The sequence below is a fragment of the Hemicordylus capensis genome, chromosome 5 (assembly GCF_027244095.1).
Source record: "Hemicordylus capensis ecotype Gifberg chromosome 5, rHemCap1.1.pri, whole genome shotgun sequence".
In the NCBI taxonomy this organism is placed as follows: Eukaryota; Metazoa; Chordata; class Lepidosauria; order Squamata; family Cordylidae; genus Hemicordylus; species Hemicordylus capensis.
This window is the reverse complement of record NC_069661.1, coordinates 253,630,581-253,649,064: the sequence shown is the minus strand read 5'-3', so window position 1 is coordinate 253,649,064 and position 18,484 is coordinate 253,630,581. Positions and strand designations below refer to the sequence as shown.

The 18,484-nt window shown below is 44.4% G+C and overlaps 1 protein-coding gene across 2 annotated transcripts in view; it reads left to right on the top strand.

The window, feature by feature from the left end:
• Positions 1 to 18,484, top strand: part of CHCHD3 (coiled-coil-helix-coiled-coil-helix domain containing 3) — a 275,812-nt gene that overhangs the window by 114,697 nt on the left and 142,631 nt on the right. For both annotated transcript variants that reach the window (XM_053258022.1, XM_053258021.1), the window contains exon 4: positions 44 to 188. In XM_053258022.1, coding sequence (XP_053113997.1) covers positions 44 to 188 — 145 coding nt within the window. The remainder of the gene's footprint in view (positions 1 to 43; positions 189 to 18,484) is intronic.

The following is an 18,484-nucleotide window of genomic DNA, read 5'->3' as shown; positions in this document are numbered from 1 at the left end:
TATAGTTAAGTTCTGTGTCTCTTTCCCCGTCCCTCTCCTGTAGATTAAAAAAAGATCAAATGCACGTTCGGGACGAAATAAGCAAAGTCCTTGAGCGAGAGCGGGCTGCCTCCAATGAACATTTGGCCAGAGCCATCCTTAGAGAAAGAGCTGCGACCGAAGAGGAACGCCTGAAAACACAACTCTTGGTAAGCATGAGGATGTTTCTTCTGCCCCCACCCCCGATGGGCATGTAATGAGCAGATGTTGTAGGACAAGTCAGCTGAGGAGAATTTCTGAAGACCCATCTAAGTGCTTCCTCTTCCCCATTGTTCAGTATTGCAGTAAGCTGCGAGTGAGTACAGGTGGTCCTCATTATCTGTGGGGGTTCTTTTCTTGGCTACAACCATAGAACGAGACCTTGAGTGAATGGGAATTGGGGCGGAGTTAGGTTTATGGAGGGCAAAAAATAGGTGTGTGGGTGACAGAGAGAGAGAGTGTGTGTCACAAAATGGCTCAATTTAGCAGAATGGTGGCTGGAAACGTCCTTGGAGATCATTTCCAGCCATCCAAGAAGCAAGGATAGGCGTATGTTTGTATCCATGAATAATGAGGTTGGGTCTCCATTGCCCAACCATCGATACGCGAAATGGTGGGTGCTAGGACTGCAGACAAGAAGGGCCACCTGTATATGTAGAGAGCAGTGATGTTTGGTGTATGATGAGATGATCAAACAGATTTGATGCTATCATAGCTCCGTGCTGTCTTGAAGATGAGGGTCCTGAACCAAAAATCTGGTGACTAATGGTCAAGCAATGAGCAAATGGTGTTCCAGGTTTTTGACCTTTGATAAAACTTTTGGGTTCTCACCACATCTTTGTTTCTCTTTGTAGAAGTGATAAAGATCCTTGAGTCCTCTGGAGAGAGGACTCGTACATATGAGGAGTCCAAAACAATCAAGCAAATTACTGCAGCACACTTTGTACCTTAAAAAGGGCTTTAGAAATAGAAATAAAAATCTGGTCTAACTTTGGCACATCACTAGCTAGAGTCCAGTTCACAAACTGCATGTCAAAGGGGATTGGCCCTCGGTACCAACACAATGGCTTCAGATGAGACCCAAGATCCTTTTCCTTGGCTCTCTGTATGGTATGTCATCCTCTACAGGAAGTTGTTTGTCAGTGAGAGGAGAGCTGGTCTTGGTAGTGAGCATGAATTGCCCACTGTGCTAAGGAGCATCCACCTTGGTTTGCATTTGGATGGGAGACTACATGTGAGCGGTGTAATATATCACTTAGGGGATGATGCCATAGCTCAGTAGAAGAGCATCTGGATGCTTGCATGCAGAAGGCCCCAGGCTCACTCCCTGGCATTTCCAGGGTAGGGCTTGGGGAGACTCCTTCCTGTAACATTGGAGAGCCCTTGCCAGTCAGTATAGACAATACTGAGCTAGATGGACTAATGATCATCTGACTTGGTATAAGGCAGCTTCCTATGTTTCTTTGTTTTCCTCATCAGAAAAGCTTTTTATGCCTTTCTTCCCTTAAGGTATTTCCTCTAATGCCATGTAACATTTTACCTGTAGGAATAGAAATCATCAGGAAGAAATAATTATCCAATCACCCTCTCATAAGCTTTATTTCTGAAAGTTGCTATTGAGAGTCAAGTTCTTTTCTGGACTTAAGACATAAGGTGATAACCTTCCACTGAGCATGCTGAAACAAAAAGCAACCTTTGTACAACTGCTTGTAAAAGAGACATTGAAAATGGGAAGAAGTGGTATAATGAACGTGGGTAGCTTAGACTTGCAACTTGAACGCCAGGGAGGTGTGTAGCTGGATTCGTTTTCCTGGGAGACTTCAACAGCCTCTGTGTTAGCGCCTACCAACTATTTTAGTGATTACCTTTTAATTCCATAGCAATTCTGTTTTCAGAGCTCCTTGTGAATTTTTGTGTGTGTCACCCAACTGGATTCATTCTTATTGGAACAGTTTAAAATGTGGTGACATTTCCATAAATAACTTATTGACATTCTATCACCGGAGTCATTATGAGTGTCAGGGTAAACTATGGAGAGCATGGAGGGTTTTTTAAATTTTTTAAAAAATCTATATATAACCTAAGTGTACAAGGCCAGTTATATTTCCATCTCCTAATAATGACCTGGTATTTACTGTTAATGTATTTGCTTCACTGCTTGGGCTCAAATGAGCTGTCATTAAGACCTTACATGTCAGAAAGCAGATTGATTGAGTTGTCAGTGACATTAGAGTCTCATTTCTTATTGAGGAGGCAAAGACATACAGTTTTGGTACCTGTCAAAAGATGGTGATCATTGGTAGAGGGGTCTGTATTACAACACCCCCCCACCCCCCAAGTGTGCTACTTTTATGTTTGGTCCTGAAACTAAGCTTTGAATTTTTCTTTGTTAGTCCATTATTTAAAACAGGATGTTTTGTTAGTCCATTATTTATCTCAGTAAGAGCCAAGTGATGCTTGGTAGCCTATCTCTGGGTCCGACTGTGGTCCTGTTTCAGCTGTGTCCACTACTTGCAGGTTTATTCATATTCACAGTGCCAGGGTACCTGAATGACCACCACCTCCCATGCAATCCTACCTGTTTGCCAAGATTGTCATCAGCTTCAGGTGCCCACACTGTTGGTTAGACAGGTGGCAACTGGAGATGGGGCCTTTGTGGTTTCTTATTTGTGGAACATACTTTTACAAGAAGCACGCCTGGCGCTTATGGTGTCCACTCTCAGGTGCTAGGAAAAAAGCTGTTTTATTCTTCTGTGTCTGTCTTGGTTGAGTTTGCTTCTGGTTTTAATGCTTTTATTTATTTTAGATTGTTATGGTTGGCTTTATAGATTCATGCCACCTTGACCAATTAATTAGAAGGGCAGGGCTTGACTGTATTAAGCAAATAAACACTTGACTCTCCTACATGCATTCAGACCCTGGATTTGCAGTGTTTAGGGTTGTCCCGTTTCCTCCCGCCCCATGCCCAATCCACTTTAACCCCTTATCTGTTTCCAGTGAAATTCTCATTTAAAAAAAAATAAAAATGCAGAATTGGTGGGGCTGTGTGTTGAAATACAGAGCATTTCCCCTTCCGATTGTAGGAAATTACATGGATTGAAGTAATGCTACAACTTAGTGGGGGTGAAGTATTGTACCCCATTAGGTCAGTAATGACCTGCAAATAAATATACAGTAATCCCTCGACCTACGAACTACTCGACATCCGATGTTTTCGAGTTACGAGCGACAAAAAAGACCGGAAGTAGTTGCCGGTTTAGATTCAGCTTACTCGACCTACGAATTTTTAGATGCGGTTTCCTCGACTTACGAATGTTTCCAGACTTCCGTGGTGCGCTCTTCGACTTACGAAAATTTCGACCTCCGAACATGCGTTCGGAATGGATTAATTACGTAAGTCGAGGGACCACTATACAGAAGGATTAAAAAATGAAATAGTGCTGCCCTTTGATTCTCCAAGACTAATCAACAACCCAAATGTGGAGCACTCAGTAGCCTGCAATGCATTCTCTGGGCAGTGATCAAACAATAGCCTCGGCCTTTTCTGGTGACTGCCATATCTTCTAGGCAGGGTTGGGCAGAAGGTAGAATAAGATCTATTGGTAGATATCTGGATGATTTTGCCGAAAACCATCCAAATTTCTGACTTCCAATTGCTTAATCATCGCAGTAGGAAAAGGTTCCTCTTTCAAATTAAGTTGCTGAAATGAAGCAAACCTAGGAGGAACACAAGGGGTGAATTTTTGCAAGGTCAGTTACATAGGAACATAGGAAGCTGCCTTATTCCATCTAGCTTGATCCATCTAGCTCTGTATTGTCTGGCAGCGGCTTCTCCAAGAATGCAGGCAGAAGTCTTTCTCAGCGCTATCTTGGAGATCCTGCCAGGGAGGCAACTTGGAACCTTTTGCTCTTCCCAGAGCGGCTTTCTCCCCTGAGGGGAATATCTTACAGTGCTCACACTTCTAGTCTCCCATTCAGATGCAAGCCAGGGCAGACCCTGCTATGCAAAGGGGACAATTCATACTTGCTACAACAACTTCCTGGGCTAGGCATATGGCCAGAAGTGCTCCCCATTCCTTAGTTCTTAATGCCAGCCTGCCATTATTTTTTACCTAGCTGTATTTTGGTACTTCAGCCTGCCCAACCTCAGTTCTAGGGAGTCCTGCTTTGGGAGTCATTAGTGTACAGAATGTTGGTGTGGACAGCTGTCTGCGGCAGGCATTGTAAACTCTTCACCATAGATTGCCAGTTGCTGTTCCTTTTGCACAAGGGCAGATGGCTTGCTCTGATGCCCTGTGGTATAAATGAATCAAATAATTGTTTTCATCTTCATCCCTAGATCAGTCTCCATAATCTTAAGCAATAGTTTCAAACAAGAAATAGGGTTTTTGCTGGCAGCCACATTTATCTCCAATGTGTTTAACTTGTTCATCTTTGGCCAAGAGAGAGCTTCTGAGCCCCGCTGCCCCTTGAAGCGGGTTGCACCTGGCCCTTTCTGCTCTTGACCAAACAATCCTCCTTATACTTAGATATGTATAGGAATTACTTGGCTAGAAAATACTGCAGGGCAGAATTGCCAAATGAGCTAAAGCATTTCCCCCTTAAACAGAATGCTAGTTTGTTTACAAATCCACAGTATTTTATTATATACATCATTTAGCCCATTCATCATTTTAATAGAAAAACAAGTCCTTTTATATGATTCTGAAATTATTTGAGGGAAGCTACATGGCCTAAAACGGAATGTGATTAGTTACTCTAGGCCTGTCCAAGCAGCAAAACTCCGAAATGGCGGGACTAGAAAGTTCAGTAATCGTTATTTGCAATGTAGTAAAAATGTTCAAGAAATTAGTGTTGATACTTGAAAATTAGAACTGAGCCCAGAACAGAATTACTATGTATGTTTGCTGTCATGGAGAGCTGGTCTTGTGCTGGCACGCATGACTTGTCCCCCCTAACTAAGCAGGGTCTGACGTGGTTGTATTTGCACGGGAGACCACATGTGAGCACAGTAAGATATTCCCCTCAGGGGATGGCACTGCTCTGGGAAGGTTTCAAGTTCCCTCCCTGGCAGCATCTCCACATATAGGGCTGAGAGAGATTCCTGTCTGCAACCTTGGAGAAGCTGCTGCCAGTCTGTGTAGACAATAATGAGCTAGATAGACCAATGGTCTGACTCGATATGCAGCAGCTTCCTATGTAGATTTCTTTTTAGCCTACTTTCCATCAGGTTTATGAGATCACCTGGCATTCCGTGTGTCCGTGTGTGTGGCGCGCCCCCCCAACTTTGCAGTGCCTGGATCAATATAAACCAAATCAGATACAGTTCAAGGGACACATAGGGGTACCTCAATAGTGTAGTTTGAGATGATGTCACCCACCCCAATTCAAGATGGGAGATGCATGAGCATTTGAGGCTCAAGTGGGCTAATTTGTGGACGGCCTAACAGATTTGAACCAAATTTGGCACAGTTGTAGTGAGTGACACACAGGGACACCTCAGTGGCATGGTTTGTGATGATGCCCTTGACTCCAATTCAAGTTGGTGGACACTTGAACATTTGAGGCACAGTTGGGCTAACTTGTGAACTATCTAACCGATTTGAACCAAATTTGCTACAGGTGTAGGAGCACATAAGGATGGCTCAAGGGCATAATTTGTAATGATGTCATCTACCCTGATTCAAGATGGCGACACGTGAATGTTTGAGGTGCAAGTGGGAAATGATTTGGACTAACTTTGGTACAGTTGTAGGGATAATGAAAGGGAAATAGGCAGAATTAGCTCTTACTAGAACAATTTGTTAGATAAAAGTGTCATCAATCTTTGAGTCTGAAAATGTCTTACAAAATTAGCTATAGAACTCATTTTAATGCAAGCAGAAGATTGCTTTTTGGGTGAGTTTGTTTCATTCTTGACTAATCTCAGGAAGGTTTCCTTTCTGTTTTAAGAGCCCTGAAAGGATGGAGTAGCTTAGTTAAATGCAACATCTCTCCTCTCCCCCCCGCACCCCCTCTTAAGGCACATTCAGAATGAAGCCACTATACTTGAAAATCAGGTCTGGTCTTCACAAATGGCAGGAGAAGTGTAAAACTGGTCCTGTAGTAGAACAGTTCAGACTGTGGGTGGCGGAATTGTATGATATTCAAAAGCCTGCCTACCCCCAAATTAATCTTATAAGATGCTAAGGACATCTTCTGAGGCCCCTATGGGGTATTCTGCTCCTTCATAACCTAGGTGGGTGCTGACTGGAGAAAGGCCCACCACACACGTGAAAAGCCAGGGATGCTCCCCTGTCACCAAATCATATAATTCTGGTGTTTAGTAAAAACCTCCATGGCCGCTGGTTGGATTCTTTATTTAAAAAAAATTATATTCCACACCATTCCAGACTTACTCTAGTTATTTTGAGATGGTATTGAATTATATTTTTGGCCATCTTTGGAAAGATCCAAACTATGGCAGCTGAGCAGGGAGGAGTCAATAGACTCAAAGCACCCTGGCCTGATACACTATACTCTGTTCACCTTTTGAGATGTCTTTCCTTGGTTCTTTTCTGCACATAAAAAACTAGCATGATTTGGACAACTCTTCTGAGTCAGAATTGTCCCTAGAATTGTTCATTTTGATTTGGGGTCGTATTCAGACATATGACCCTCGCATCTATGGTCTGAATTGGCACCATCCAGTAACAGCTTTAAGTAAACGACAGCTTTACCATCTTATTTGCGGTTGGTATACTGTGAGCCTTGATTTGCGTTGGAATGCAAGAATGGCATCAAGTAAGTTGGGTGTCCTTCCTCTTGCTGAAGACCTTTTGCTTGATTGGCATTCACAGCAGAACTGCCAGCCTGTGTTTTTTTGTTGGCTCCCCTCTTGTTCCCAGAAGAGCAGTAAAAGCGAAAGGGTTGCTGTGAATATTGAGTAAAAAAAATCCACTACCCTCACCCCTGATTGCCGTGGTGCTGCCTGGTGCCTTGAGCAAATGTGTGTGAAATTTACCAAATTCTCTGATGTTCTGAATTACATTTTCCTGATATTTAAGCAGCCCAGCTAATTGAAATGCCCTGTAGGTGACGGAGCATTTTTCCTTGCTGCAGGTTGTATTCCCAAGATGATTTGTGTCCTGCAAGCTGCTGTAATAAAATGTATAGTTATAGTTCAACTATTAAATATTAAATCCTAACAGATCCTTTTCCAAACCAAGTTGGATATACTGCTTTCCAGCCTTCGTTTTGATACCTGCACCAGTCTCAGTCTCTGAAACATAGCAACGAAGAAAGAATTTCATCCCTTTGGGTCCATTCCTGTTAAGCACACAACATTTGGGATTCTGTATAGCAGCAAATCCCAAACTGAGTTGTGGGAGCATAGCTAGTATTCTGTGAGAAATTAAGACTTTTGTGAGATGAAAGTACCCATCCACAGAGAAGATGCCCACTGCATGATTCAGTGCTCTCCCTTTGCCTTCTACTGCTAGGGGTGGGGACAAGCAATTTCAACACATCTTTACATTGGGTGTGAATGGGTCATTCAGTAGTTCTAGATGTAGAATCGTGGCAGAATTGCCTATATCTAGAGAAGCTGTATGATTCGCTCCTCTAGAAGGTGGTTGGCTCCAGAGTTCCCTCTTAAGTTTTTTCATCTGTGTGCAGAATGAGTTTGGTTCTGGGTGGCAGTATCAAGGCAGTGTGTGCACACGTGCATACAGAATGGGTTGTTCCTGTTTCAGCCTGAGTGGGATCTAAAATTAACTGAGCGGACATCAAAAAACTTGTGAGCGTTTGCAAATGTGCATGCCTTAGAGGGAGCTCTGGTTGGCTCTGACAAGGGCAGACAAGTTTTACTTTTTGTCCGTCTTCTTTAGGTCCATTATTGGAAGTTGTATTCGATCCAACATTTGTTTTGATTGCTTTTATTTATTGAGGTTTTTTTTAACTCCACCTTTCAGTTTTCCTACTTCCACGGTAGCTAACAAATACTACTAAGGAATTAAAAAGCAAGAATATGAACAGCATGTTGTTATTATTATTATTTTTTCGACTTCTATACCGCCCTTCCAAAAATGGCTCAGGGCGGTTTACACAGAGAAATAATATATAAATAAGATGGAACCCTGTCCCCAAAGGGCTCACAGTCTAAAAGAAACATAAGACAGAAACCAGCAACAGTCACTGGAGGTACTGTGCTGGGGGTGGATAGGGCCAGTTTCTCTCCCCTTGCTAAATAAAGAGAATCACCACGTTAAAAGGTGCCTCTTTGCCAACTTGTAATATGTTTTATCTTGCTGTTGGTTTTATTGCTTTTTAGTTCCTTAGTATTAAAAGGAATTAAAATGGCAGAACAATAAAAGCAATCCAGGAGGTTTGGAAAAATAAAGAAGTCTTTGCCTGGACATGAAAGGACATCGGAATATGTGCCAGGTGAACCTCCCAGAGGAAAGTGTTCCAGAGAGATGGTGCCACCAAAAAAAACCCCAAACAGCCCCTCTCTTTTTCCTTAGCCTGACAAGGTCATCTACCAATAGTATGAGTTGTAGACCGAGCATGCTCCGAAGCCAGGACCAAATTAGAACCGAAGGCATGGCTAGCTTCCTGCCTGGGAGGCGGCAAACCCCCAATTCTGGTCTGGTCTTGCTCCGGTGAACAGGACTGTAGTTAGCTCCTTCTTAAATTCTTATACATCTTTTTCTCCCTCCTTTAGCATTGTGTCAGGATGGGAAGGAAGTTGAAAAAATTTACTCAAAACTACCAAATTCCTTTTTTAATTTCATTTGAGCTGATTGGTGTTTTTTACTTTTGTTTTTGCCTTAGGGGCTGTGCAGCACTCTCATGTTGGAGCCCCCTTGGAGGGTTCCTTGTCCGATTTGCCTCTGAATCCAGAGGCAAATCACTCCACTGAGATTCTCCCTCTGCCTCTACTCTAGCCTGCTGTGCATTGCATTGCTGGGAGTGTGGTGCACACAATCCCCCGGCAGCCCGCAGCGATGCTGTGGAGGCCTCTAGAAAGGCTCACAAAAAGGCGAAAAAGAAGTCCAAACATATGGATTGGCTGACTCCATGCCGGTCGAGCTGCCTGTTCCCACTTCGGAGCTCCCGAAGGAAGGTGGGCTGATTCCTTCGGTGGGAGTGTCCCCGCCACCGCCTTTGGCACCACTGCCTCTTTCTCCAGCGGTGCCATCTTCTCCTTTGCCACACCTGCAGCTGCCTGCTCCAGACCGGCCTGAACAGTCCCTGGCTCCGGCGGGGCCAAATCAGCTCCGGTGGGGCCAAGCACCCCTGTGCCGGTGGACGTGAGTAACGTGTCCTTGCTGGGCAAAGACCACTTCCCACCGGACATCACTGCTTGGTTGGGTGATTTTATCACAAGGCAGTGTTCCTCTATCATTAAGGCTCATCTCTAACCAATGATTCCGCCTCCCCCTCCCTCCCATCCCAAGGGCTGTCACCCATCCAGTTTGTCCTTTACAGCCGCCAGCCCCTCCGGAAACTTATTTCATCTAATGAGAGGGGCCATTTTCACTCTTTGCCTCCTCATCGTAACTCTTTGTGGTCGCATTCCCCGCCCTCTAATTGAATGAGCTGAACATGCCCCACGGTACGTGTGTCTGAAACACACTCCATCACCTCTTGTCATGGGCAGGCAGGGGGAAAATAGATTGACCTCTTAGACACATATTGTTGCTGCCTCTTGAGGGATCCAGTCCATTATAGAGAGACGAGACTTATTCGTGCCCCCAAGATACAGAGTTGAGGAACTAGGTTTAAATAACACTCTCCTTTTAACACTGGGAATGCTGCATGTGTGCCTCTTACTCTCTTCCGCTCCTCCTCCCACAGTCTTTGATTACTTTGGGGCCTTTGGTGTGTGTCCCCTCTTGCCATCCGTGTGACACGACAGAGAAGCTGAATCAAGAAGTTGTCAGGGTTTGTCCTTCTAAATGATATGGTGCAACTGTGTGCAGTGGACTAAAACGGGGTCCCTCTGATGGAAATCTTTTTAAGTTTAACAAAAGCCTCCTTAGTTCAACAAAGAACCCCGACAAGTCTGTCTGTGTGGATTAGACATTTTCCTTTCCTAAGACATCTAGGCATATGTATATGCTTGTTTAGACATATGTATTTTAACTCTTAGCTGAGTAACAAAAACACTGTACGACTATTTGACTTTTTTTTCTTTTGCAGAAAAAAGGAAAAGATTGATTTCATTTAAGAGAAAATTGGCACTAATGAAAACAACCTACTTATGGCAGCTGTAAAACTGTCATTGAAGGGGCTTAGTCCAGTGCGCTTAGGGTTGCCATATTTCAGTTTGCCAAATCTAAGCAGTTGAATTCCCATATTTAAATTTGCTAATTATACAAATTAAATAGTAGATTGGGGATGGGTTATGCATCATTCCTCCTGTTTCCCCACTCAAAAAACACTCCCCTCTCAATGCAGTTTTGTAGCAAGGAAGTGGGCCATTGGGCTTTTCTTACTTTTCTTATAAAATAGCCCCAAAGCAGCTCACACTAATAAAGCATAGCTGAACCTCAGTCTCTAAACTTTGAAGTAAGAAGCCTGAGTGGCTGTTCTCACAAGCAGCCAAGACCGGGCTAAGTCCGCTAAGCCCAGGCTTGGAGAACTGCCAGAAACGTGTGGGTCTTGGTGACGCCTCGGTGGCCAGAGAAGCCCACCAGTTAGCAGAGGTTTAGGGCCCGTTTGCAAACCCTGCCGTAACTGCTCTTGAGTCAGCACAGGCTGCTTGCAGCCAACACTGAGACACTGTAGTTGCCCTGGCCAGCGGGGGGGGGGGGTGTCCCCACAATGCACTGTGCACTCGTGTGGTGCATTGTGGGATTTCCGGGGGCTGGGATGATGTGGCCCAACCCCCTCACCTCCATGCTGAAAGTGTGCAGCTTTCATGGTCTGCTTTTTCTCTTCTTCTGTATGACAGTTCATTTCAGTTTTCCTTTTGGAATGCAGTTTGAGGCTCTTATTTTTGTCCCTTAACTCTTTTAGAGGGCCTTTTAATCTTTGACTCTGACGTACTGTCCAAAAATTTACAGATGAAAATAGGGCCATGCTTGTAACACCTGGTGAGTCACTTTGAAAATTTCACTTCCTCCACTGTTGAAAGCCTGCCTGCTGTTCAGTTACCCTGCTGTAGCCTGTCCACCCCTGATTTTTAAAACCCAAGAGGGTATTTATTATTTTAGTTAGATAAATTCTAGAAAACCATAATTGTCCTCTATACAATATGTTATCAACCATTCCAAATATACCATAACAACTGTGGCCTGTGAAATTGCAAGATATGAACTACATGGTGCTTGAGATGAGAAGATGAGAAGTTCTTGTGTTTGTGTTGACATGGAAATGTAGAGATGGTGTGTTCATTCCCCACTCGGAGGCTTATCTTCTAGAGATCTGGGGGTGGGAGATGAGCCTTACAGCAGTGCAGATCACAGCATTTTAAACAAGGCATCCTCAAATGCAAAAACAGGAACAAAGAGGAATACTGACTTAGCCCCAGTGACAGGAAGGAATTAGATGATGGGGACAGATGGACTCGAAGTTTCATGTGCACTTCCTTTCTCCCCATCTAGGTGCAAAATGGGAATAATGCAGTCACTTCAGAATTGTAATCTGGACAGAGATTATACTGCAGTTTGCACAATTACTGTGTTTACCTGAATCCAAGACTAGGTTTCTTGCAAGTTCTTTCATGTTATAAATCAGAGAAGATGTTAAATTCAGTCTCATCATATTGGGGTAAATATGGCAAAAGTGCTTTGTAAATGATTATTAGGAATGGTTTTTATTTGATCTCAGCAAAGTTGGGAATGTTGCTTAGAATGGCCAACAGACAGTTCTGTTGATTCATTACTTGCTTGATGGAAATCTGCTTTTCCTCCTCCTCCCCCTCATTTGCCTTTTCAACAAGCCATTTACAGCAAAGGTTGCTGACCTTTTGCTCTGTGCTAACACAGAAGACGTTGCATCTAATTAAATTCCCTGCTTTGGAAATCCGCTGGTCCACCTACATGGTGTGCTGCAACCTCACCCTGTTTTATAAGGCTGTTTAATTCCAATCACGTTTTTAAGAACAATATTTCACTCCTTCTCATTTTCCTAATTATCATGCAGATAAACAGTAGGGATCATGACATTAGGATAAGTAAGTGGCTTATGATTTTGCCTTGGAGAAACTCTCTTGCTGCTTCCCTCCCCCCGCCCTTGGGTGGCACAGTAGTAATAAATGAGCAAGTTCAGAGTACTTTATGATAGATAGTTAATGGTGCTGTGACTGAGCCAACAGGCCTGTTTCTATAGCATCTGTCACAATTCATAGTCATTAGCATACCTTTAATGGTTTCTTTTCATAATAATTTCTACCAGGGCATTTAGAATACATCAAGAAAAAGATAGGTTTGAATGCAAGCAAATGTTCTTGCCCATGTATAATTTTTGAAGTGTTTCCCTCCCACACTTGCAACATAAACAGGGTACCTGAATATTCCCCTTAGGGGATGGAGCCGCTCTGGGAAGAGCATCTGGGTCCCAGGCTTCTCCAAGATGGGGCTGAGAGAGACTCCTGTCTGCCACCTTGGAGAAGCCACTGCCAGTCTGTACCGACAGTACTGAGCTAGATGGACCAAGGGTCTGACTCAGTGTATGGCAGCTTCCCAGTGCGGCCTGTAAACGCGCCTCCAGGGGGGCGGCGGGAGGCACCTGTGAGAGTAAATTAATTTGCCACTCATCTGGCTTCCACAGAGCCGAGCCCCCACCAGCAGCCAGGTGAGTGGTGGAGGCACTTCCCCACCGTAGGAGCTGCTGGGCGGCATGTTGTGGCTCCAAACAGCATTCAGGTGCCTCGGCGGTGAGCACCGAATTAATTTACTCTTAAGGGTGCCTCCCACCGCCTCCCGGGGGGTGTTCACGGGCCGCCACTGCAGCTTCCTGGGTTCCCACTTTGGGGTGTGAAAGGCACAGTTTGGAAGCTCCCGTGTCTCCAGAATGCTGTCACAACTGAGTCAGACACACGTGGGATCTCATAGCTTCATGAGTTTTAAAGGCAGCTCCACTGGTTGTCAGTTTGCTTCCAGACTAGATTCAAAGTGAGGTTGTGACTTTTAGGAACCCCACATCAGACTGTGACAGGTTTTCTTTCCATTTAGGAGCCAGACAATGGACAGCTGACAAAATGACCCAACTCAGTGAGGGACATTGTGGAGTGGGAGGATAAATCGGCTTCTCCCTATTCCCTTTAGAAAAGAAACAGGGCTGCCTGGGACAAATGAAGATTTTTTAAAAATAGCTCTGCCTCTGAATATCCTAGTTTAGGTGCCACAGTTAGATTTCTAGGCGCCATGACTCCCCGAAGCCAGGGATTTGTTGAGCTTTGCCGTACATGGATTGGGGCCGGGGTATCTGTTGAGCCACCTTCACCAATATGAAATCTGTCAGGGCCCCTGGTGGCGCAGTGGTAAAACTGCTGCCCTGTAACCAGAAGGTTGCAAGTTCGATCCTGACCAGGGGCTCACGGTTGACTCATCCTTCCATCCTTCTGAGGTTGGTAAAATGAGTACCCAGAATGTTGGGGGGCAATATGCTAAAATCACTGTAAACCGCTTAGAGAGCTTCCAGCTATAGAGCAGTATATAAATGTAAGTGCTATTGCTATTGCTATCCCTCTGTTCTTTATCACCGGCCTTGCTCTCGGTCCTACTGTTGACTCTGATTCAGTTGGTGGGGACTAAGGAAAGGATCTTTTAAGTTGTGGCCCCCTGGTTTTGGAATCCCCCCCCCGCTCCCTCTTCTATGACTTTAAGAAATAAAGACCCTTCTTTTTAGGGAAGCTTTTTGGCATGTTAACCTGATGACTGTATAATAATGTCTGTAAAACTCAATTATCTTTGAGTTTTAAACTAGCTTTTGATTCCCGGTTTTAGCCCTGTGTTTTATACTGCTTTGCTACCTCCCCCTGCCCCCCTCACCAAACTGCGTGTTGTATAATTGTTGTGAACCACTCCAAGCAGCATTGTGCTGGAGGGTTGGGACACAGACGGATGAATGAAATAGGTGTGGCTGCATTTGCCCACATTCATATCTTTCTAACCTTGTCTCCCTCCCTTCCCTTCAATTTCTCTGCTCCCAGTTTTGGATTGTAAGTTCCTTCCAGAGTAGAGATGCATCTGATTCTCTGTCTCCCCACCCCCGAAACTGGGTACCAGCTGTATATCAGCGGTACACTATAAACTATCCCCTATGTCAGACTCATCCTCGGCTGTTTCTCCAAAAATGTTGCAACATTGTGCTGTTCTGTTTTTATGTTGTGTGTTGCTTCCACTGCTAACCAAACAGTCTTGTCATCTGTGTGTGTAATTGCATGTATGCGTTGTGTAAGTAGAAGCCATAAAAAGCTTGTGATCTGATGCTGAGCTGTGGCCCCTCCCTATATGAGCAGAAAGTTTGGTCTTGGCAATTGTGTTTCTGTCCCCCAACCCTTGAGTAGAAAGTTGGTCGTTTCTCTCTCCATTGCTCCCCACATTTAGTCCATTGGCAAATCATGCCTCCTCTCCCTTCACAATAATGTGGCCCTTCCTCTTTGCCCCCTTGGCAAAAACTCTAGCTCATGCTCTGGCCATCCATTGCCTTGACTTTTCCAACCTTGCCTTTGCTGGTCTTCCATTAATTCATCTCAGTCCCTCATCTCCATCCAGCATTCAGTTGCTTATTCCCCTTTCATCACCCCAGCCATGTCACTTCATTCCTTAAGCTCCTTAATTGGTGTCCCATCTGCTCCCATATCCAGAACAGGCTCCTTGTCCTCATCTTCAAAGCTTCTCCTCGTCTTGCTTCTCCTCCCTCTCAGGTCTTGGATCCCATTATATTCTAGTGGTGACCTTCACCGCCATCACCCTCAACCAGTCAAAGATCTCCTGCCCACCCTTTCTTCCTTGAGGCCCCTTATGCTTTGAACTGCATCTTGGAACTCCTGTGAAATACTGCTTCTCTCACACTGTTCAGATCTCTTCCTAAACCTACCTTATCTGTGGAGCATTTTGCACAGTGCCTTAGTCTTCTTTTCCTACCATAACTGAAACAATTTAATATATTCTTTCCCTCCCCCTTCCTCTATTTGCCTTTTTAAGTGTGCCTAGATTAGAAGCCCCTTTGGAGAGGGACATGTCCTCTCATTGCTTGCAAATTGCTAGATACATGAATGGCACTATATAAATAACAACACACACCTGCACTCTAGAGTGCATGACCTGCAGGTTCTATGTAGTACCTCTTTGTCTGGAGCTGGGTTCAAAAAACAACACCTGGTTTCTCTTTTCTCTGTGTAGGCGATGCATGGTGATAGCAGTTCCATCTTCTGCAAATCGTTTTTTATATGGCCTTGTCTTCTTTGTGAGCTAAATGGTCACTGAAGGCTCTGGGACCTATAGCTTGCCAGTAGGTAGATGTAGTGCACAGTCTCTGTATGTGCTTCTCCTTTGTGGTCGCCGTTTTATTTCATTAGCTTAAGCAGTGCACCTGTTCTTGTTGTAGTTGATTGCAGATGTTATTTTGTTCACAAGTGCTCCCATGCCATCTCAATGTGATGGCTTGCTGTTCCCTGCTGGTGTGTGACATTTCTGATGGAGGTCCCACAAATTCCACGATGGTTTGTCAAAAGTTATGTGTTTGCTGAAAGACTCCATAAAGCAACTATGAGAGATCTCTGCAGGGTACCAGTGTGGTACCTTAGAAAACAGCAGTTACAGCCTACTGCAAGCAATTTTCTCTTAACTTGCAGTTGATATAGAACAATTTAGAAAATTGATGCATCTGTCATAATTCTAAATGGGTAGGGTACACTGCCAAGTTTGGAACTAACACACAGAAAACCCACAACTTTTGCTAATAGTGAGGAAAAGAAAATCCATTTTATGCTCCATTAAACTGTTACACATCATAAATAATTTATGCTCAGCCCTGTTCTATTCTGCAACATGGATGATAAACTAGTCATTTTCGGAGCATTTTAATGAATGTAATCGTTTTCTTTATTCTTTCTTTCAAACAGGGCGCTGTGATTTTTGAATTCCTGTGGTCATTGTGTAATGGTAACAGGATTAAATGATCAGAAAGTGGATTTTAATACGTACAGACTAGTTGGTTGACTCCATGGTGAGTTTTGCTTGGTGCCTTTGTAAATAATTAAAATGGTAGTGCCTCTTGAACTGGTTTCAGGTACAGAAAGTAGCTAATCGTTCGATAATCATCGGGCACCTGAGGTATTGGATTTGGAACGTTATGTGCAATTGCAGCTGACCACACAGATTCCTGCTTTTGAATGAGGATTAGTTGCCTGGAAACTAGAGATGTGTGAACCTCCTCAGAGCTCTTCTTGAACTAGTCTGGAACTGATCTGAGTGGGTTTTCCCCAATCAAAAAATTGGGAAGAATTCAGATCATTGGCCAAACCATTCTGGACAGCTTGGAGAATTTCCTGTCTGTCAGCCCCTGTCCTTTACTTGGAGTTCTTAGCAGTGTGAGAGTGGCTTGGCAGCTGTGGTGGGAGGAGGGAAACTCTAACCCCCACACACCAGGAGAAAAAGCAATGGTGCTGTTGTGTGAGACCCAAAACACTTTTTCATCTGCCTCCTGTTGTTGCTCTAAGGTGGTGCTCTTGGCAACCCAAGTTGCAGTGGCTGTTGAGATCTGAAGTTGTTCCACAGGTATTTGCAGTGTACGTACGGCAGAATAGCTTGTCAGTGATAGCAGGACAGCCTTTTTCTTCCCTGTCCTGCTATCACTGACAAGCTATTCTGCCGGATGCCAGAACACCACTGAGATGCCCCTTGGGAACTGGCGTCTTCTCAAGGGCTACTGCAATGTAAACATAAACGAGGGTATAGCCTCATTTATGTTTCCATTGCAGTAGCCCTTGGGAAGATGCCAGTTCCCAAGGGGCATCTCAGTGGTGTTCTGGCATCCGGCAGAATAGCTTGTCAGTGACAGCAGGACAGGGAAGAAAAAGGCTTTTTATTCCTCATAGCAGCAGTGCCATTTCCTCCCTGGTTTGGTGGTGGAGCCTTCTTCCTTACCTTGTGGTGATTACTGCCTCCCACCACCTCAAGACCAGTGAGTAAAGGATTAGAAGACTATTGGGTGTGTGTGAGTGAATAACTACTTCAAGCTCAGAGAAGAACTCTTGTTTGGGAATACTCCTCTGTGGGGTGGCTCTCTGAGCTCTAAGGATTCTTCTCTGAGCCTAGGCTCAGAGAACTCTGCCAGCATCCTACACATTACAGCACGGGTGCGGGACACACAGTGGCCACTGGGATACGACTGGGAAGGAGAAGAGGGAGGAAGAGGAGGCAAGTGGAGGGGGCTTCATCTACCAAATTCACCTTGTACCTGAGGAGACTGCACCAGGGTCAAGAAAAAAACCTCCTACGTACTTGTTAGTGTGAGAGCACGTCAGCCTTACATTTGTAGAATGGGTGTAATTCATTAAGCTTCCCAAATAAACTTGATAGTAGAAAAACGAAATTCAAGACACCATAGATCGGAGAAAAAGCACCTGTGCTGTTGCGAGGCACTCTAAAGCTTCCCTGTGTGGCTTGTGGAGGTGGGGCTGCTCCATACCTATTAAGCATTGTGTAAGTGTAGTTGTGTTGCTCCTCCCATCATTCCCAATGGGGGTAGTGTTGTAATGGTGCTTCCGCAATGCTTAGTGAGCACAGAGCAGCCCTGTCTCCAGAAGGAGTGCAGGTGAGCTTTAGAGGACCTCACGGCTGCATGCAAGCCTGTCTACAGTTTTCTGTGCAGTGATTCGGCTGTTGCCTTTCATCTAAAGCACTGCTGTATGTGATTAGCCCCGGTGGTGAGGTATGAAGTCTGAGCCAGTACTACGCTGATTTGCACCAGACAGCTATGGTATTGGGTGGAGCCCTAAACTTGCAATTACTACAGAAAGTGTGCCTAGGTTGGTGCTCTCCTCGCTGCCCAGTACTAAACTCCAAAAGAATATATACAGCTTAATTCTGTGCATGTTTACTCTCCACTGAGCACATGGTAGGGCTTGCTTGCTGCTGTTAAGGTTTCTACTCAACACTGTCACATAGAGGCAACATGGCTTGGCCAGTGTCCTTTGTCTCAAAGTGTCCATGAAGTTAGATTTGCCTAAAGCAATAGGGAAGACAATCTGACCCAGTTAGAAAAGTATTAATATGAATATTATAGCCCTGTTTCCCGTCTGTGTTTTGTTGGTGTTGCTGTTGCATTTTACCTTTTCAGGATATCTAAACATTTTGTTAAATCATTTCTATTTTGACTGTAATCAGTCCCATAGATCCATACCTGGGACCAAAATAATCTGTGTTTGGTTATGTATGATGCTTCACAGCTCCCACTGAACTCCCTAGGAATGGTAAACATCAATGAAGCATGGTCTTGATAAGAAAACAGTATTGGCACTTAAATA